The sequence below is a fragment of the Marmota flaviventris genome, chromosome 2 (genome assembly GCF_047511675.1).
Source record: "Marmota flaviventris isolate mMarFla1 chromosome 2, mMarFla1.hap1, whole genome shotgun sequence".
Lineage (NCBI taxonomy): Eukaryota > Metazoa > Chordata > Mammalia > Rodentia > Sciuridae > Marmota > Marmota flaviventris.
Window position 1 is genome coordinate 97087957 of NC_092499.1, and position 22604 is coordinate 97110560.

The 22604-nt window shown below is 38.2% G+C and overlaps 1 protein-coding gene across 5 annotated transcripts in view; it reads left to right on the plus strand.

Moving 5' to 3' along the window:
• The window catches only part of Galk2 (galactokinase 2), a 133709-nt gene that overhangs the window by 92203 nt on the left and 18902 nt on the right, over nucleotides 1-22604 (plus strand). For all 5 annotated transcript variants that reach the window (XM_071608237.1, XM_027924909.2, XM_027924915.2 and 2 more), the window contains one exon: nucleotides 2600-2810. In XM_071608237.1, coding sequence (XP_071464338.1) covers nucleotides 2600-2810 — 211 coding nt within the window. The remainder of the gene's footprint in view (nucleotides 1-2599; nucleotides 2811-22604) is intronic.

Below are 22604 nucleotides of genomic sequence, written 5' to 3' on the forward strand. Positions count from 1 at the left end.
GATGAATTCCCTCATGAAATTCTGTCTTTGAGCAACAGCAATCTTACCCACCCACTTCCCTCATCTGCAAGTCATCTCTCTGCTTCCTGAGCCAAATTTCAACAGGCTTAAGCGGCTTTCCTATTTTACTCTTCCAGTGTAGTGCAATTCGACAGATGATGGGCTGTGCAGCTGTTGTTGAGGACATGTGGTATATTTCATCCTTAATTGAAATACACACCAAGTTGGCTGTGTAGACCCTTCAGCTGAGGGCCAAGTGGACAATTGGGCTAACAGAAAACTGAGATATTGCTGGAGTGAATGTGAACTTCTGCATATTAGTTCTCTTGTCTTTAGGGAAAAGGATATAGGGGGATCCTGTGAAAACTGAATCATGGGCTTCAGGCATCCCTCACAGGCTTTTTTCCTGTACATCGCTGGACCAGGTTTTTTTTTTTTTTTAAATCAAATGTATGGGGTAATGTGACTAGTTAAGTGAGAATTAGGATGGGAACTTGTGACTGAAAAGTTCTTAGAAAGTGCCCTCTTTTCGGGACTGGGGATGTGGCTCAAGTGGTAGCGCGCTTGCCTGGCATGCGTGCGGCGCTGGGTTCGATCCTCAGCACCACATACAAACAAAGATATTGTGTCCACTGAAAACTAAAAATAAATATTAAAACAAAAAATTCTCTCTCTCTCTCTCTCTCTTTAAAAAAATAAGTGCCCTCTTTTATTATAAGGAGATATTCTCTGATGTTTTTCCTTTTTCTTTATTTTCAAAGAAATCCATTTATCAAAGTGTTTTTAAATAATTGGAATGTTCAGTTCTAGCAAAAACCTTAGTTTATACTTAGAAACGCCTTTCTAAGACTTAGGCAGTGCTTTGAACTAATAGGAGTAACACAACATAGATATCATCTGTACCTCATTAAGAATGTGGCCTGGGGGAAGCAAGAAAGAGCTATAGGTCTTGAGTTCAATTTCTAACTCTGTTATTTACTAGTTAGGTGACTTTGGACAAATTACTTTCATCTCTCAGTGTAATAATACCTATCTTCTAAGTTTGTTGAAGATTTTAAGAAGCAAAAAACACATTTGAAGCAAACTATGTTTGTTAGCTTCATTGCTTATCTTGGTTGGATTCTGGATACATTTCACAGAAAACATTATTGTATGAGATCATTGACTTCTGCTCTTTTTCCACATAAAATAAATGTATATTTATTTTGTATTTTGTTTGACTTTATAAATATTTTTGGAATACATTGGCATATAGAACATGAATGAATGAGTTCAATGAATGAATGAGTGGTCATTTGGTAGAGCTATCAACCCATCACTGCCAATAAACACTAATTAAATGTGCTAAGCAAATAAGGGCAGAAGAAAGGTCTTAGCTTATGTCTTTGCTTTAAAAGTGGCACCATGTTCTGTGAAATAATTGAATAAAAAAACATAGTTCTATTGTCTCTTTTCCCAGTTCTGCCTTAAAATCATTAACTCTTTTCAAATGTATGAGCCAGGGTTTTAAAAAAGATGATTAATAAATGTAAGAACTTCTGTTATTAACATTCTTTAGAAATGAGTGGCCCTAACCAAACTACAATAGTCTTTTGGTAAATCCTGCTTCCTCTCTAAAAGAAAGAAAATCAAATCATTAACAAAATAGAAGAGCAAATCAGATGCACATTTCCTTGAAGACTAATTTCCCCTTCTCTTGCTTGCTTCTTTTTTGCACCTGCTGTCCTCACACCCAGGCAATGATTTATTTAGGGAGAGAAATCTTCATTGTTTTTCATTGCCACCTGCTCTGAAGGAATGTCAGTGGTTTGGGGAAAATGAGAGAAATAATATATTTTGGACTGGCATTCCCATAAGTGGATCTGGTTAGAAAGACTTGGTTTGTATTCTACCATCAGTTTGTATTCTCCATCAGTTTGTGGGTCTGCCTCAGGACACAACTGAAAGCCAGGCTCTTTTTCTTGAGGGTGGAGAAACATACAGCTCTACTACTACCAGCGACCTAATGAAAGGATTTTTCATAAGGTCACCAATGAGGTTTTCATTTAAAATCTGGGACTTGACTCTAAACGCCCAGACACTTAAACTCATTAGGCATTTTCATAGAGGCATGTAGTAAACAGGAAGTGCTCTAATGAAATCAGGCATACAGTGTTCATCTCAGGACCCAGGTCACATGAGAGTTGATAAGTTTTCTCTAGACTTTATATATAGAGATGTAGTAGAGATGAACTGAATAGGGATAAAATAATGAAGTTATTCAAATAAATAGCCCTGGGGAAAAGTGGTGATAGACTAAGAAAAAAAAAATCAGTAGGGGATTAGTTGTGCGTGTGTACACATATGCATATGTATGTGTATATATATGTTTCATTACAGGTATCTAACTAGCCTGTGAGTATCATATAGTCATGTTTAATTGTAAACATCCGATCTCAGTATGCACTTCCAAGCAATGGTGGGAAATTTCAATAGGTTGAGTAGAAAACAAACAACAACAACAAAACCCTAAACAGCTGAAAATTGATTCTAACTAATTAGAATAGTATATATCAATCCTGGAATGAATATTGACTGATGTCTTGGTTTGAACTTGCAGCTCCTGGCTAAGTACAAAAGCTTGCAATGGGACAAAGTCCTGCGACTGGAAGAGGTGCAGACAGAACTAGGGATTAGTTTGGAAGAAATGCTGCTGGTCACAGAGGATGCCCTTCATTCTGAACCCTACAGCCCTGAGGAGATCTGCAAGTGTCTGGGAATTAGCCTGGAGGAACTCAGAACACAAATCCTGAGTCCGAACACTCAAGATGGTGAGTCTGCTGGAGAAAGGAGGGCATGGATTATTCCCCCACTTATATCTGGAAGGTTTTCAAACTTCCCTAAGGATTGAGCTAATTTTAAAGCATAGTTTTGAGATAATTTAGAGAAAGTGTGTGTTTTGGCAACTAAATTATCTAGGTGCTTAGGTTCATAAATTCATTCATTACCAAAAATTTCTTAATATATGCCAGGTATTTTGTTTGGGCAAAGGTGATTAAGACATGATTCCTGCCTCAAGAGGTTTGCAACTTAATAAGCTTCTCTTTTTTCATCTTATTTTTTTTCCTTATTCATTTTCCTGGTTATTATGTTATTTATATAAAAGGATCTAGGTTAGTGCTCAGAACTGCATGGAACAATACTGTGGAACACCAGGATGTTTTCACTGCTTAGGTTGAAACCCATTGCCCACTTTAGAGTGGAAGTTTATTTCTATTTGCCTGCTGCTTTGAGATAATGTTGTTTTTAAACACATAATATCAGAAGCTGAGGTGAAGCTGAGATGAAGGCAAAGTACAAGTTGGAGGCACAGTATGGAGTCTTGGAGTAGTTGTTCCTCTTAGAAGTAAAGGTTGTCTATTTGTGGGAGGTCAGTATTAGTGACAAGAACATTTAGTTAAGATTTAATTTCCCTTTAAGGTGAGGTTAGGAAGGGTGGGAATTTGGCAAAAAGACAAGCCCCCCAAAGCCCCATTTCCATCCCATTTGGATTGTTTCTATGACTGGTTATTGAGTTCCTATTGTGGATTTGTCTGTGAAGTAGTCTTCAAGGCTGCCACCATTGACAAATTTGGAATGGGATAAGGGAATCATTTGAGGGCAGGGATTGCATTTGGGTTTCTAACATTGCCAGATTGATTTTAATTTGATGAACATTGATTAAGTTTCTAGAATGGCAAAATGATGCCTGTTACCTGTTTTTGTAATATTAACTTTCACTAGAACACAGCCATTTATTTGCTGTAGTTGGTTTTGCACTATAAGAGTAAAGTTGTATAGTTGTTTGGAGCCTAGATAGTTCACAAAACCAAAAACTCTGGCTCCAGAAAAGCAGTAAACTAAAGGTTGCCTCAGCTTTGCCATAGAAATAGGCATAATAGGAAGTAATTGTGTAAGATTCATGCTTGGTAATGGAGGTGCTCCCAGAGTGATGAGTGTGATGATGGAGTGTACTTTGGAGACAAGAAAAGAGAAGTCAAAGCCAGCTTTACTAATGAGATAGCAGTGAGCCAAAAGTTAAATAATAAATAGAAGTTTCCTAGGCAGAGAAGCAGTCAGACGGAATTTGAGGTAGACAAAACAGAGCAGAGAGGAGTGAGAGAAAATTACATGACCAGAAAAGTATGAAATGAAGAGGATGGGTAGGGAATTGGATAGGAAGATTTCCCAGGTAAACTACATTTTCTGCTTTGACCTAAGACAGTTTCTTTAATTCAGCCAATATGCATTAATTTCTTTTGAATGCTGGATATAAAGACAAGTAGAACATGGCCTCTATCTTCTAGTGACGTAGTATATAAAGGGGAAGAGAGCCCTGCAACGATCATAGTAACAAATACCTACTAAAATACAGGTATTAGTCAAGACCCCTGAGAGTATGGAGGGGAGAACAGCTAAGCTGGATCTTGAAAGAAAGTTATGGACTTCCCAGACTGAGAGGGTTATAGGCATGCCAGGCAGAGAGTAGAGCCTGCGTAAAGAAGGAAACACAGGAGCAAATGTACCATGAGGTATAGTGTGCTGTGTGATGACAGAAATACTGCCTCAATGGCTGTCGCATAGGATTGCACTATTCTACTCTGGGTAACAAGGGCCTCTGATAGGGGATCTTTGGTTAACTGTAGATTCTTGAGACCATAAAGGAGAATTCTGTTGGAATTGGTGACTTCTTGTGTCCAGGGAGGAAGGAAGAGTAGAAAGGAGGAAGGGAGGGAAGGAGGGAGGAAAGTGGAAAGAAGAAATAGAAGATAAGTAAAGTCAATGTATAGATGGCTAGCAAAACTAGGGAATTACAGCTTTGGAAGTGGTTTTGGGATAAGTGTTTTCTTTCCATCTATCTTTAAGTTTGATGCAATGGTACATTATTTAAATAAAAAACAAAGAGGTAATGAAGAAGTGAGGAAGTCTTAATAGATGTTGAGAATATTCACTGTCAAGTGATGTTCTTAAAGCAGTCTTTTCATGGTGTTATGCCTTAGTTCACATCACCTAATTGGCCACATGCCTTAATGTGTTAGATTTCTTCTCAGTCTGGCCTTAACTCCGTTCTGTCCTGGCTGCCTTTTGAACCTATACACAGACATGTGGGCAGTGTTGCCTTGGCTAGACCGCACCACTTACTTATTAGCAGCTTGGACTTTTGATACTAAACACACTATTTTCCAACTGGACTTGTCTACTTTTCTGAAATATAGTTTCAACCTATCTGTAAAGCTCAATATGTTTTATCTTTCTCTACTCACAAGCTATTTTCTTTTTCTCTGTATCCATGACCTTTCTTTCCAGATCTGCTTATCTTTCCTTCCCTGCTTCTTTTTTGCACCTTTTGAAATAATTACCCAGAATAACTTGGAAAATACAAAAGATAATTTGCTAATTGTAGCACATGTATCACTATGTATTTACTCACTTTTTTGTCTATAGGATACTGACTTCATTCCTTTTGTAAAAGTGATGTGTGCTTCATCTTACCTCTGTATCTAAAATCACTGCTCTACTGCTCCATTTGTATCACTATAATTTACTCTTGTTTTGTACTCAGTGAATCTATGTTGAATGAATGAATCCATTTTGTAATCCTATCACCCTAAGGATTCCCTTTTACTTTTTGAATAAATAAATTAAAAAAAAAACTGTGAACATAAATTAGTCTGTGGATTCTGGAGTTGCCTTGATTAATGTTACTCAATTTACTTTCTAAATCTAGCCATCTAGCCCCAGCCAAATTTCCAGCTGAATTTTAGGGACCAAAATCTTTTTTTTTTTAATCTTTTTCATTTGATCCTTTCTGAAATTTTGCCTTGTGTGATTTTAGATCTGAAACAAATGTTGAAGATGACATTGTATTTAGGTCAAATTATCCCATCAGAGGACTCTGGAGAGTGCCACTGCCCTTTACTCTAGGTGCCTTCACTTGAGCATGCTTAGTTTTGACCTGATCTAATTTTTCCATCATAGAAACCCTTGACTTTTAGGGACACAGAGACTTCCTATGTCTCATTTTGGCAAAACTCCTTTCCACATGGATATAAGTGTGAGTTGTGAGATATTGACCTTGAGGTGACAGGGTAGGGAGAGATGTTTACAACAAAACTGTGGTTTGCAGCTTCTGCTAAACCAACCAGACTCCCAAAGGCCAATGTGCAATAGTCATTTTCTCTTTCCAAATTTCTAATAATTAGATTTAGAAATGCTCAGAGGCCATTAAAATTAAACACACACTCAAAGAAAAATCCTCAAATCTTTTAGATGTTTTGAATGACTACAAACATCATTAAGAACCAGTTAATAATAGTTTAAGAATTATTTGCTCGACACTGCCTACAGGTAGGAATTGTTTAAGTGTGTGGTCTATTGGTCTGGAATCCTAGATTCTCAGAGGCAGGGGCCAGACTTAATTGAGAAGGGGGTATTTTCCAAGTATGGCACAAGAGGAAAAGGTGAATCTGTGATTAGAGCCAGGAGAGTTAGGCGCATGTATCAATCACAGGATGCAAGTCAAGGACACATATTAGAGGACAAACATGGAAATTCATGGAAAAATGGGAACTAAGAGAATGGACAGGTACTTTGGATGCTAGTTTGAAGAAGGGAGAATGTATTGAAAACATTCATTTTCAGAATGTCCACAGTGTTTCAGGTTGAGGTGACCCAGCTGGCTGTTTAGCTGCACTGTGCTGAACTGGACACAGATTTCATTCCTTGGATTACCAACTTTGCCTGTGACCATATTCTGACAAAGTGCTGGTCAGTTGCTGGGTCAGTCTATTTGGATCCAGTGTTCTCCAGAGTTATAAGTGATATTCATGGCTTTTGATCAAGTATAGGACACTGGCATAGAATGCTTTTTAGGAAGACACCTAGAGTTAATGGTAAAACATACACACACACACACACACACACACACCACACCAAACAAACAACCCTAAACAACAAGAATACATCTTGTTATTTTATTTACTTTATGGCTTTTCATTCACTTTTCACACATATCTGATTTGAACTCACAACAACTCTTGATACAGGGTTATCCCTATCACACAGACGAGGAAGTGGAGATGAGAGGGTTATGTGATTGTCGGGATCACATAGGTAGTTGGAACTGAAATCCTAGCCTTCTGATTCAATCCCATACTTTTTCTGGAATCACATTCTCCTCTTGGCATTCTTATAAGCTGCTTTTAGCAGTCTTTTTCCAAGCAAGGAAGATGATGTTTTAGCTTGACTTTCATTTTTTTCTTGAGACTAAAGGAAGCTGATGAAGATAGGTTATTTTGTAGATAAAGAGCTTCCTTTTGGCCCTTTCTCATTCTGATGCTTTGGGTTTAAAAGTGGTAAGGCTGTGTGGCATCCAATAGCTTGCTGTATTTAAGGAACAATTCAACTTGGCTATAATATGCATGAACTGTTATGTTGTAGAACCTTGAGAAATTCTATGAACTTTTTCAGTTCTCATAAATTGTCCATTTAGGTTAAGTTTAAGACGAATGGTTTGTTTTTATATAACAGAAAAGTATAAGGTATTTTACAGAATAAAAATTATCAGCTCCGTCATTTAAATGTCCAATTTACTGTTTTCAGATATTAAAGAAACTGATTTAAAAATAGTTTGTAAAATATTTGTCACCAAACTGTATGATCTCAATAGATTTAGTTTCTGTTCCTGTAAGAATTTGGGGGGAAATGTTTTCCATAAAAATCTAGAAGAAACACCGAAGGAAATTATAAATCCTTCGAGAGTTTATATATATTGGTTGAAGAGAAATCCTCAAACTCTACATGGTGGACTAATAATGATAATGCCAAACAAAAAGCGTCCTTTGATTTTGCCTGTTTTCATTTTTATAAGATGAAATAAATTAATAGTTTTTTTAAAACAAGGTATAAAAGAATAACTCAAATAATAACTATTTTTGTTATTAACAAAGGATGTTATGTTTTAGGTTGTTTTGGAAGTCAAGCCTGCTTTCATTTAGCCCTATTCCTTTCCCACTCTGCCTGGTGTTTTCTTTTTTGTCCTTCAGCTTTTATTGATTCCTCAGCTGTCTGGTCATGGAGGGCAGGTTCCTGCTGGGAGTAAAGGTTCCTACTTTATTTTCAAGGGGGACAAAAGGGGTGAACTAATATTTCAGATAGCTTAGGAATGGTGTTTTCCTTTTGTCTTTCAGATGTGTATCACATACCTCTATTCTCTAATTCATCTCCTTTCTGCAAATATTAAAGGAACTAAAGATGAATGTGAACATGTTAAGTACGATTTTAAAGACTGAGCATCTTAACACTTTTAGCTTCTGTAAAAAAGAGCACCAGTGATGTGTGCTGTGTACTGGTCAGTACTTAAGCTACTGGAAGGTAGGCTAGCACCAGGGTCTGCCTTTTATCCCACAAGGTTAACAGTGGACATAATTCTTGTTCCTGAGGCCAACAGATAAGTAACAATGTGCATGAACTACAGTGGCACCAGATATCCCTGCATAGATCTTAGAAGCATAAAACACATCTCTCATCATACTTTGTGTATGTATTGGTTTGCCTGTATGTACCTGGTTTCCTGACTCTGGCATGTATCTTCTTCACCCTTTCCGCTTCTTGCTTGGACATTACCTGTTCCCTTGGGCTCCTCAGCTCTGACCACTGTGGTTCAGCCCTACCTGCTTCCTTGATGTAGTTCCTGCACCTCCTCAGCCCACCTACTTCTTTGGCTCTACATTTGCTGGCCCTAACATCCATGGCTGCCTCAAGAAAGAAAAAAAGAAGAAAATTTATAATTTCTAAACTTGTAAATATATATTTTTAAGTCTAAAGATATGTTGCTCAGTATTCCCTTTGCTTGTAATTATCATGGACATGTCTCTACCTTTTTTGAGATGAAACCATCCAAAGGTCTGTTGGGAACTTATTGGACACTCTGCTTTGAGTTGAATGAAGCTTCTGCAGGTATGAGGAAAAATAATGTCTCTACTCTGCTACTCTTCTGCTGGTTCCGAAACATCTTCTATAGGACACTGTCTTCTACTATTATCTTCCTAAGAAGCTAACATTTTACCATTTTTTCCCCTTTTTGGCCACTTTTCCTTTTATTTTCACATTTTTATGTTTCTGTACAGATGAATGTTTTCTTTGTAGACAAAGCAACTTTTTATATAGCTAAGTCCTTTTATTTTAGTTATAGTGATTCTATCCTCTGTTGGTATGTCCAGATTGTGCTTCAGAAGCAGTTCCAAAGTCACAGTGGCTTGATCCAACAATGCATTTCTTGCTTACTCTGCATATCCAAAACAAGTCAGCAAAGGAGTCAATTCCTCTGAGAAACTCAGGGACTAGGTTTGGCAGGCAAGGGACTCCATCTTACTATATTAGTTCATAATCACTGTGGCAGAAGAAAGGAAGGGAATGTTGTTCATTGCTCATGGGCTCTTAATGTCTACCACAGTGTGTTCCACATCACTCCTATTCTAACTTGATTGGCCAAAGCAAATCACATGGATGTGATGAACTTTGTTGGGGTGTGGGGAGAGAAGACCCCAGTCTTTTTTTTTTAATTTAACTGCCATTTTATTAATGAGACATGTAAGTATAGATTCTTTGGTCATTTTAAATTCTTCACAAAGATATTAAATAAAATGCCATCTACAAACTGAAGAGCCCGGTCTTAACTGTGTGAGATGAATTGGAATATTTGGAAACAACCCTAATGACAACCATACTTCTCAAGCTGTGTATCTGGGTAATATTCCATCAAATTCATGATACCAATGAGAACCAATTCACTTTCTCATATAAAATATGATTTTGCCATTTCTTTCCAGACATTGAGTCAATGAATATTTTTCTATTTTAAATTCCAAGTTAATTTCACTTGTAAATTAGATAGACCTCTTTTTATGTTGTGTATTTCTCTCATACTGGCTTTTTATCTATGTTGGTCTGGTGAAAGTCTCTTTTAGTCCTGGTGGCTTGTCACTTCATTCTCTGTATTGTTGAGTTCATACAGTATCTTTTCAGCAGTCTGTTATTCTAATAGTCTAGGATATGATCCTGAAAAACATCTCTAATATTAACCACTTACCTCTTCTAGCCTTCTTTCTTTTGCAAAGTATTTAGGAGAAAGTTTCCTAGCAAGAACTTCTAAATTAGAAATTGTACACCATTTCCTATCCACTGTACCATTTGTTTCCATGTAACTATGAGTAGATCTTGTGACTTTTAGCAGATTATTTCCAAATATCAAAAGTAACAACAACAATAAAATAATAAGCCATTGTATCTGTATAGACATTAACAATTTTAACCATACGAGAATCTCAACTCATGGTCATTTATGCTGTAGGTTTCAGATAAAAATGTCATAGGCCACTACTCTACATTCTGGACAGAGGCAATGTGTAGTTTAAAAAAAATATTGAGGAAGATGATTCCTCCTGTTGTCTTTTGGAAAGTTTGAAGTGGGAGAGAACATAAAGATTGACTTGTGTTTTGTCAAGGGCCACTCATGTAGCAGCTAAATGACCAGAGACCACCTACAAAGGAAAGCAGTATAATTTAACATAATATAATTGAGAAATTATAGAGTGTTGCATGAAGAAGGAATATGAAATTTTGCATAATTAGCATGAGAAATATCAAGATTTATGCTTCATTTCTGAATTTTGGACTCATGAGGGAAAGGCGACAAAGAGGATGAAGATGAAAAGGGACAAAGAAAAGGGGGAAAAGAATCTGATAAAGGGAAGGAGACTTATATTTATACACAGGGCTTGCTTATGGAAAAGCACATAAACATAAATTCAGAGAAACCACAAACAAACTCATGCCTGTGTGCACTCACTTCCCACCTTGGTCCCCGGAGAACAACATAAACACATGTGTCATCACAGAATGTTGTAAAATAGAGGCATCCTCATTTATCCTCTTAGGATAATTCCAATTATATTGTAAACACCTCCGGGTCTGGAACATCTCATGAGATGTTTGATGGTTATGAAAGTGAAACATTTTTATCTTCCTAATGCTTCAGTGTATTTTGAAAAGTCCAGGTATTAGTATAGGTGTATTTTCTTTGTGCCTGCCTGCCTTCCATTCTGGAAATCAAACCCAGAGCCTTGAGCATGCTACACACATGCTGTACTGCTGAGCTACACTCTAGCTAGGTGTACTGTCTTGAATACTTGCCATGTGGAAATTCAGAGGAGGGCACATGAGTCAAAGCTCCTTTACTCCTAGTTACCCTCATCCAGTGCTCAGGTCACTCTTCCTAATCTGCTGCAGTGCATGCCTCTCAAAAGAAAGCTTGGGGCAACAGCCTATGTTGCTCTAGGTAAGCCCTTTTACATGGCAGCTTACATAGCTTCATACTTGCTTAAACTGTTGTAATCTGCTCAATGATTACTTTTGGTCATGTTAGGTTAGCAAATAGAAGTAGATTTTATTCCTTTATTCAACAAATATTTGATTGAGGGCCAACTCTTTAAGCACTGTACTAGATATTATGCATTAGTAATCAGCAAGGCCAGCATAATACTTGCCTTCGTTTACTTGAGAATTTTGTAGAAAGACAACAATAATTACTAAAGTATTCTTATGGAAATATATTACTTCTCAGATAAGCACTGATTTTTCTTTGCCTCTCTTTCATCCCTTTTAATTCTCTTCCTTTTTCTTTTTTTCCTATAATTCAATTAATAGAAGAAAGCTAAGACAGGATGCCATTCCCTTTTATGTCAAAATACCAGGACAGGCTAGCTGTAGGCAAGCGTGACATTGTTCCCATAGTCCTTCATTTAGCTCTGCGTTGACCAAGATTCCTTTCCAACTCCCTAGGCTCCTTTTCAAATGACTTGAGATTGTCTCCTTCTTTCACTTTTTCCAAGAACAAAGTTGTAGTGAAATTCTGGGAAGTTAGCAGGAAAATACCTCCCCCAAGAAAGAGAAGGAAACACAAAAATGTGGTTCATCCAGGGAGCAGCTTCAAATTCTTCCCTGGCTGATGCGATGGGAGCAAAATGACATTTATTGAGAACCTGGGCTATAAAGGTGAAGAGGCACAGTTGCTGCCCTCCTTAAGCAGTGTGTGATAACAATAATTAGAAAGGCATGCACAGATGTTAAAGATGTGCAGAGTTGGGAAGAATGGAGACATATGACTTATATTTTTGGAGAGCTTCATGGAAGAGGTGGATCCAGCTGATACTTAAAGAGATGCTGAGGAAAGCAGAATCAATCTGAATAGGTTACTGATGCTGGCCATCCCTCTGGGACTCTGTGCTGCCAGTGGACAGGCAACAATGGAGCAGAACATTTCATGTGAGGTTGGGGAGAGGGAGATGGTACATCACACTATAAGAGGGAAAGATTGAGTGCATCCAGGGGCCTTCATTTTGTTGAACAGTTGGAAAATGTGCTGAATTTTCATGCAATGAAATATTCAGGAAGTCCACAAAATAGTGATTTGGGAAGTTTATTATGGCAGCTGTGTACAAGTTGATCAGAGGAGGGAGGGAAAGTGGTTGGAAGGTGGTGAAATAGTTCAGACGTGGGATGATAAAATTTCAAACTAGGAAGATAAGAATATAGAATGGAAAGGAAGGGAGTGATAGGCTGTGTCTTGTCATGTGAATGACCCTGGAGTTACTCATAGGAGCTTAGTATATCACCAGAGAGTAAAAGGCAGGTGAGGGTGACTAGAACAATAGTTTCAATATCAGAGCAGTAGAATTTATTATGAAACCAACAGTGCCGGCTCTTGCTTCTTTGGAAATGTGAGAAAAGGAAGCTATAAACATGTGGGTGCTGTTACTCTTTCTAGACAAAATGGTATTATGTTGTGGATTTTAAAATACTCACAAATGCCTCTTGGAATGTAGTTTTCCATGAATTAATATGGTTTGTGTTGAAAGTGCATATATATATTTTTTTGGTGGTGGTTTTGCTTTTAAAAGCAGGTAGTTAGAGATTTTTTTTCCCTTTAAGTGTAGAATGCTAATTTAATTTAGTCTTTTGCAGCATGGGAATGGGATACTAATGTGGCTGAAAGCAGCAGTTTATTTTTTGTGGGTTTGACCATTTCAGAAACTTCACATTTATGAAAAATATTATTACTAGGAAAATAAATTTGAAACCACAGTCCAACTTCAATGAGGATTGTATAGTGATTTTCCATTATACTGCTTAAATACTCCAAAGAGTCTATGCTTCAGAACAGGGACTTATTATAACTTTGCTGCATAGGAAAACAGAGGACTCCAGAGTGGATTCTGAAGTGGTTTTTCCCATCTTCCTCTGGATTGCTGTTCTTGGAAACCAGCTCTTGGTTGATCCCACTGGAGTTTTCTACTTTGCAAAGAAATTGGTCAGTAGCATGCAGCTATGTGATTATGCAAAAGCAGCTAAAGCCACACTGCTTTTAGCTCCTCCTTCTAACAATAAGAAAGTATTTGGGGGCATGAACATCTCAGAAAGATTAATTATATACTCACATGGTAAAGATTTTCAAATCTCTGAGACTCGCATACTTAGTTTTGATTAATTATATGAAGTCTGATTTCCAAGATATTTATCACTTTTTAGCTTATTAGCTGAAAACAATGTTCTGCTTTCTTCTGTATTCATAAACCTTTATGCAATTTGGTGATCTGAAGCTACATGGAGAGTCTCACTGCACCGATGTGAGGGGTTTAGCTCTCTCTTGCACAGATTGAACTGACTCCCAGAACTGGTAGCCACCCTTTAAGAAATATAGATAAAGACTAAGCTGTGTCACAGGAATAAGCAGGTGAAGGCGGCTTGAAATTTTGTTGTTCTGTAGAGAAGACTCAAAAGCTGATAGTCATGGCATTCACTCTGCAGGGGGCAAATGGCAGGTGCTCTCTAGCATCTGAGCCCCTCTCTCATATCAGGGAGTCTACTGTTTATGTTGGTGAGAGGCACTCACCAGCTAGCTCCCGGGTGAGTGCCTCTCGCCAGCATACACAGCTTCTGTGGTGGAAACTAACGTTAGATTTGTCTCTCTCAGGTCACTTGAAACCTGGATGTGAACAATGGTACTAGGCTTTTCCTGCCATTCTGGATTATTTTTATTTCTGGGGCTTTAGGTCTAGCAGGCACTAGTCAGCTGATAAAGCATCTAGAGTTGAGTGTCATATCCAGACTGCTCCTGTGGAGTGACCTTGACAGTTCCTAACTGCCTGCTTCCCTTGGCTTCTGATCACCTCCCTCCTATTTTTTTCACATTCTAACAGAGAACAGAAATATGTCATGAGTCCAAATAGATTTAGTGAGCTCCCTAATATCTTTGAAATAAGTTATTTTTTGACATAATTAGTATAGATTTCTGTCGTTTACAAACAAGAATCCTGACTGATGTAATGGTTAAGACCAATAGTGCTCTCTTATCTCTAGCTGGAATTCTTAACCTGATCCAACCATAGCTTTCTGGCATCTCTGTGTGTGTTGCATTGTATGCAGCATTTTAGATATTTGTGTACTCATACTGGAGACAGGGTCCATTTGTAGTAGAACAAAATGGGAACTTTACTACTCATCTTTCTGTAAGAGCTGACAGGCTGTGGTTTTGCATGCTGACACACAGCAGCTCTCCTTATTGAAGTTTAACTATAGAGGCTTTCAGTGGTGAACAGGTACCCGTGAAAGATAACTGCAGTAACAGAAGCAAGAAACAAAGCAACAGGGACAGAGCAATTTCTCTTTACACTTACTGCAGTAAAATCCTTAAGCTGTATGAGCTAAGAATCCCTAGGCTGCTAACAACTTGCACCCATATAAGGAATGTAGAATACACCCTCCAATAGAATCGCAGCAACTCCTTTGCCTTGATGTACCCCAAACTGTAAAAACCCTGCTGTGCTCGGGGCTCAGACATTGGGAATTATCCTTTTGGGCCGTGGCACCACTAATAAAGTGTTGCTTCCAGATTTGGTGTCCTGACCCTCCTTTTGTGCTACACATTAGCTTTTATTTCATTCTCAAAAGGTTCCATAACCCTAAAAAAACCAGAACTACTTATCTACAGTTTACAATTTAAATACCTTAGCATGACATACAAGGCCTCATTTTCTGACCTCTGCCTACTTCTTTAAATTTCTCTTTCATAAATGGGAGTTCATAACCCACTTGAATCAAAGTGTGAAATATGATATATCAAGAACTATGTAATGTTTTGAACAACCAACAATAAAAATTAAAAAAAATTTCTCTTTCATTGTGTACTCTGCTACACCTATTTCTTCATATTATTTCATGCTTCATTCCAATCAAAATACAGTGGGTTCTGTAGAAGCTCCTCATGTTTTTTAATCCCCATGTCTTTGCTCATAATGTTCTCTCTGCTGTAAGTTCTCAGTCCTTTTCTTTGTTCCCCACCCTACCTTTAATTGGTTTGCTGAACACCTGCTCATCTTTCTATACGCTGCTGGTTTTATCTCCCTCATGAAGGTCGTGATCTCTGTGCATGTCCTCTTACTCTGCCCACCTAATTCCATTATTGCCAGTAGCCCTTGTCAAGCTAGCTGACAGTGTGAGTGCCTCTTATTTGTGGCCTTGGGGCATTTCCCAACGTCACTGAAGGCAGCTGTGCTGTCCAGGCACATCTTTGTGAAGTTAACCCCTCTAGGAGTCACATTCAAACAGTGGAAGTGTCATTGAGATAGTGCTTGTCTTCCCATTATCCCTGGGCCAGTTCTAAGGCATTTTTAGAATATGGTTCTTCAGAGAAACCCCAAGCATCTGGGTCCAGATTGTCTATATTGAGAACCTGCTAATTAAGCTCCCTCTATTGACTTTTCCTGCCTCACTTTCCTTATTCTTGATCCCTTCTTCCTAGTGTCCTGCCATCTGCACCAGGTACCATCTGTGCTTTCAAGTGATCTCCTCTTGGTTTTGTGCCTTCACTTCAACTGTGAGGATCTTGCCTCAGCATCTGTTGCCCTTTATTGTGCTTAACAATGGTTTCTCTCTGTAGACCATTATTTTTTGAGAGTTAAGAGTGTCTTATTTATTATTGTTGGATCCTCAGTTTTAAAACTGGCACATAGTGGATCGTTAGCAGTATGTATAAGACATACATAAGCCATGGGAGTTGTCTTCAGGTACTTGAAAGGCTACTTGATGTTTACATGTCTGGGGGACAGAGCTAAGACAAAAGAGTAAAGTTATCTGCTTTATAGGAAGACAGATTATAATTCAATATGGAGCTAGTAATGCATCTGTGGGAGGGAACATTTGCTTGTAACAACGAAGGTGAATAATTATGATATGCTGACCCACTTGACTAAGGGCTTTGCTGACACTTTTCCCTCTACAATGAATTCTTGGTTTAGAGAGCTTTCAGGAACAAGGGCCACATGATGCCTATGGGAACCATGAAGACATGCAAACCTGTGAGGCAGGCTGAATGTCAGATGGTTGGGAATGGTGGGACTGGTACAATAAAGTTTCCAAGAAGTAGCTGTTCCTTAGCTCTAGCCAACTGTTGCTGTGCAGGAAGGCAGGTCCAGCCCAGCTAGACCTTTTGGGTTTTTTCAAGAGAAAGCAAAAATGTAGATTCTTACATAAAATTTCCCAATATAAAATATTATATCACTCAAGAAAACATCACTGGTCCTGCTACAGACCATAAGTTATTAATTTGCAGTCTTTGTGTGGTGGGTGCAAAAGAGGATATTAAAGTTTCAGATGTGAGAACAGCTTCCTAAAGAGGCTGCCCCAGGTTCCAGCTAGCTTTCTTTCTTCAGGCTCATGAACACACTGTCGGTTCCTGTTTTAGTCACCCTTTTCATTGCTGTGACCAAAGACTGACAAGAACATTTTTAAAGGAGGAAAGTTTATTTATCACTCACGTTTCAGAGATCTCAGTCCATAGATGGCTGACTCCATTGTTTGGGACCTGAGGTGAGGCAGAACATCATGATGGAAGAGTGTGGTGGAGGAAAGTGGCTTAGGACATGGCACCAGGAAAAAGAGAGAGAGAGAGAGAGAGAGAGAGAGAGAGAGAGAGAGAGAGAAGAGAGAGACACTCCCCTCACTGTGGACAAAATATATACCTCAATGGCACACCCCCAATGACTCTCCTCCTCCCACCACATCCTGCCTTCCTACAGTTACCTGTCAGAAGATTAATGCACTGATTACATTAAGGCTCTCATAACTCAGTTATTTCACCTCAGCTTTCTTGCATCATCTCACACATGAGATTTTGGGGAATACCTAAAATCTAAACCATAACAGTTCCCAACTTGAACTCCAAAACTTAGACCCCTCTCCTATAACATTTCCTACTACGGTTCCTCTTCCACCAAGTCCTGTATTCTTAGTATACTTTTAGCATTTCCAGCACTTGGATATGTTTAGTGTGATTGGCCACTGTCCAGGAGAAGGTCTTGTATTTTGCCCTGTTTAGCTGAGTTCCTTAAAGCAAGGATTTCTACTTCATGTATCTTTCCTATCATTTTGAGCATACTATGGGGCCCATGGCAGGTACACAATAAGAACTATTGGGTGACTTGCTAGATGACCATCTTACCCTGCACTTTGGTATTGCTTTAGTAGAAAAGGAAGTAATAAAGAAGAGGCCACCAGCTCTTGCATGCAGAATTTAAAATTAAGTCAGTGGGACTCTTTCAGAGACTGAATAGGCATGTTCTTCATCTACTGTTGACCTGCTTTCCTCAGAACTTGTGTGAGAAAAAATGGTGTCCAGTTTCATTTGTCAAAGGTTTTCCCTCATCCTTTTTCACCAAAGATGCAAGAAAATAACCAATTATTTGTGCCTGGTTTAGATTCCTTTATTAGAGATGGGTTGTGATCATAAGCTATATAGCCTCCCACCTTTTTAAGGCAGAAGTTAGTAGGCACTTCTTTGCTGCAAAGATTGCCTAAAAGGAAAACAAAAACAGTTTCTTTTAACTGGATATAATTATCTATTTTCTATTTCTTCCTTTTTATTCAAAACACATTTGTTTTAGAAATCTCTACTACATCTATGAAGCAAAATACAATATAAATAATTATCAGTTATCTGTAATAAAGGATATTAGGATATACTTTGGATACTGAAGTTTATCAATTGCCTCTAAGCCTTATTTTAGCAAACTCTTACTAATGATTGGTGAAGATGCTAGTAAGTATAAATTCCAAAAATAGGAAGTCTTCTCCATATTCCCAGTTGTATTTATCCCACAACTCTTCATTTAGCCTTGTTTTTTTTTTTTTTTTGCAGTTGTGTTAAATAGGGAGATGAACCATTCATTCAACAAACATTTATTGAGTCCATGCTATATGCCAGATCCTAGTCTAGCTGCTGAATATACAGTAATAAAGACATCAGACAAGATCTTGGCTCTCCTGGAGCTGACTTTCTAGTTGTGGGAAATTATACAAATCAATGAACAAAGGAACACACAAGAAAATATGTGTTACAAGTTTTGGGAAATAAAATAGGATGGAGATTGTGGGGGTGGGGTGGGGGCGAGGGAGGTGCTGCTCTAGATTGGAACTGAGGGAAGTTTTCCTAAAACTGTGGCATCTGAGTCCTGCAAGACAATTAGGGGCCAGCCATGCAAAGATAGTGTGGAAGAGTATTTCAGATTAACATAGCACCTACTGCACTGGGCCTAAGGCAGAAGCCCGTGTTGTATTCTGGAGGCACAGTGGCAGGGCTGGAATGTCTGGGAAAAGGGTAGGTGATGAGGGATGAAGTCAGAAGGAAAGGAAACTATAGCAATAGAATTTACTATACAAGTGAAAATTATTCAGCAACAAAATGAAAATTTTGCAGTTTAAATGTATGTGGTCATGAACATTTAGATTTCAGAATTGGTACATAATTTTAGGATTAGATGTAGTAATTATCTAAGATCCATACTGGCGAAAAACAGTGTTCCAAAATCCATGTGGTACATCCTGTGTTGAAGCCTTGGATTTCCCTTGGGTAAGATAGGCCACTAGTAGTATTGAAAGAAAATAACATCTAGTGTTATATTTTTAAATTGAATTTGCCTTGGAAGTATTCACACATGCAATGAACACAGAAAGAAACTGTTTCCTTCATCCTTTAATATAATAATTGCTCTCAAAGATTACAAGAGCTTATAGGCAGATGGAACATCTGGTTATAAAGTTAACTGGACAGGGAAGAAAGCTGTTATGGACAAAGTTTCAGATTTTCTTGGATTTTTTGGTATCTGTACAAAAGAGACCAGATGAGTTGCCAGCATATAATAAACCAGAATCCTGGATCCGGAGAGCATTTGTGATATCCAGCCAACACAGAACTGTGTCCCTCCCAAAGGGTGGTCTCTAAATCTATTTTAGCCTCTGGCAAGACCTTTATATCACAATTGAAACCAGATGCCCTTTCTGCCCTTTCCCCTTGTTGTCTCAGTTACTACCGTTGGGGAGTGCAAGCAGTGGCAATCTCTCACGCACTTTCAGAGTGCCCAACAAGAGCCCTCATTTAATATTCCTATGCAGAAGGCTTTCTGCCCAACGCTTCCTCTGCAGGGACAGAACAGACACAAGAAACCATCAGGATTGCTAGTTTCTGGAGTAATCTGCTCAGTGTGGTCTGAATGTTTCTTGTCACAAAGTAAAGCACCAGTCCGAAGGTTTAACAGAAAACATCTTTCTGGACAGTTTCTACTTTAGAACCTTTAATCCTAAAGGAAAACATATAATCCTAAAGGAATATGTAATGGACAATATTGAGTTTTATTATAGGATATGGCCCTGAAATGTGCTCGGATATGATATTAAGAATCCAGAAATCAAAAATCATTATAACACAGAAGAAATACAATTGATCAACAAACATTTGAAAAAATGTTCATCGTCTCTAGCAACTAGAAAATGCAAATCAAAACAACTCTTACGTTTTCATCTCACTCTAGTCAGAATGGCAGTTATCAAGAATACAATCGATAATAAGTGTTGGCGAGGGTGTGGGGGGAAAAACATACACTCATACATTGCTGTTGGGACTGTAAATTGGTGCACCCACTATGGAAAGCATATGAAGATTCCTCAGAAAACTTGGAATGGAACCACCATTTGACCCAGCTATCTCACTCCTTTGTTTATGACAAAAGGACTTAAAATCAGCATACTACAGCGATGCACCCACATCAATGTTTATAGCAGCTCAATTCACAATTGCTAAACTATGGAACCAACTTAGGTGCCCTTCAACAGATGAATGGATAAAGAAAATATGATACACATACACAGTGGACTATTACACAACCTTAAAGATGAATGTCATTGAGTTAGTGCAGGTGCACATCTGTTATCCTAGTGGCTCTGGAAGCCGAGACAGGAGGATTTCGAGTTCAAAGCCAGCCTCAGCAATGGTGAGGTGCTAAGAAACTTATTGAGACCATGTCTCTAAATAAATACAAAGTAGGCCTAGGGATGTGGCTTAGTGGCTGAATGCCCGTGAGTTCAATCACTGCTAAACCACTACTCTCCCCAAAAAGAGGAATGAAATTATGGCATTTTCTAGTAACTGCATGGAACTAGAGGCTATCATGATAAGTGAACTAAGCCAATCCCCCAAACCAAAGGTTGAATGTTTTCTCTGATAAGTGATTGCTGATCCATAGTGAAGGGGGGGAGGGAACAATGAAGGAACTTTGAATAGGGGAGTGAGGGAAGGGGAGGAAAAGACTGTGGGGATGGGCAGGATGGTAGAGTGAGACAGACATTATTACCCTATGTACACACTACTGGTGTGACTCTGCACCATGTACAGAGAAGTTGTGCTCTATTTGTATCAAAAATGCATTGTACTGTCATGCATAACTAATTAGAACAAGTTTTAAGAAAACACTGTAAATTTCTGATTTAAAGAGACTTATTAGACAAAATAACTGAATATATGTGTGGCAAAACCAACTGAAATTTAAACTCCGAGATAACTCAGAAAATTTTAAATATAGACTTGGTGATAATAAGGAATCAGTGGTAATCGGTATAATGATGATGTAGTGTTTATATAAGAAAGTATTTCATACAAGTGCACACACAAACATATAAGGAGGAAATATGTAAGTCATCTACAATTATTTGAAAATACTTTAGCAAAATACCAATTGAAGCCAATATGGAAATAATAATTTTTCAGTATAGGTGACGGACTATGGGGTCTGCTACAATATTTTCGCCATTGTTCAATCTGTTTGAAATTTTTTATTATTCAGTTAAAAAAACTTGTCTCATTAAAGTATGGTGCAGTGATTTGTCAGCTAAACAGCACTGTTTTATCGTCATAGAAGGTGTTGCTTTTTTGTGCCCTTTGTGCGGCAGACATAAATGGCAATGGACTAGGAAACTAGGTGATTGCTTTATCCGTGGAACCCCACAGTAAAAATGAAACAATACTCTTCCCTCCTCCCTCCCCATGCTCTGATTTTTAACTTGGTCCCTGATTGCAGAAGGTGAAGCAGTTCAAAAGTAAAACTGAAACATATGGGATCTTAAAACTGGTATTTTAAACATTTTGTTTCAACTTCAAGATTTAGAAAAGAAGAATTTTAAACTACAGTTACCAAAGTCATTTTCTTTCCTTTCAAAATATTCTACAACCTGGATTATATTAACACGTACGAAATGATTGGCACTGTCTCAGGCACATAACTTCAATCAATTGCACTTCTTTGTCCTTTCCTGTTCAGAGATTTTGAGGAGTTGTTGCCACATCCTCCTGTGCTGTTTCTTCATAGGGTGCATTTTTGTAGACAGTATATGCCAGTATGGGTAAGGCTTTTTTCCCTTGGGATGTTTTGACACCCAGACTTTAAAATAAATCATATTCCCATTTCAATGGAACTGACTGATGGAAACAAGAAATTCACATTGCAGAGTGGGCTGATTCACATGACCTGGCTACTGATGGAACAAAACATGTTGTTGTTGTGTGTGGGTGGATTTTTTCCCATACCTACATGTGATTTCTCTTTCCCTCCCCTGCTTCTTATTTTTCATCTACACGGGTGTCAGCAATTGCAGATTTAATAGTAGGGGGAATCCTGCTGTTCCCTTTCCTCAGCCTCAGCAGCTCCTTAAGCTGTGAATAGTGGAATTTTGCTTTCATTTTTAAAGCAACAATGGCCAGATGGAAGTATTTTGATTTCAATCTGGGATTTAAAAATAAAATCCTCACCGTATGATCATGAACTGTAAACACTTATTGAGCTGTCATGTAAGGCACTGTGGAGACACTCTGGGGCAAGAGGCTGTGCTGTGGGGGGGGCAGGTATAGCAGTTTGTGAATTCTTTGCTGAGATATGAGAAATAATTACTGTGGAAAATATTTGATAAGCACCACATGAGTGCCATGGACTGCAAGCATGGTACAAGTTCAGGGTCAAGAAATTGTTTCCAGCTGAGCCCTCATGGCTTCATGGATGATATAAAATGTAATCTGAACCTGCAGAAAGAGGTAAAATTTTGACACAGAGAAAGGGCAAGAAGCTATTTCCCTATGGGACTAATGAGTATATCCAGAAATGAGTTGTTTTAGGGTAACACAGGCCATTCTGGTTGAAGGGAAGATA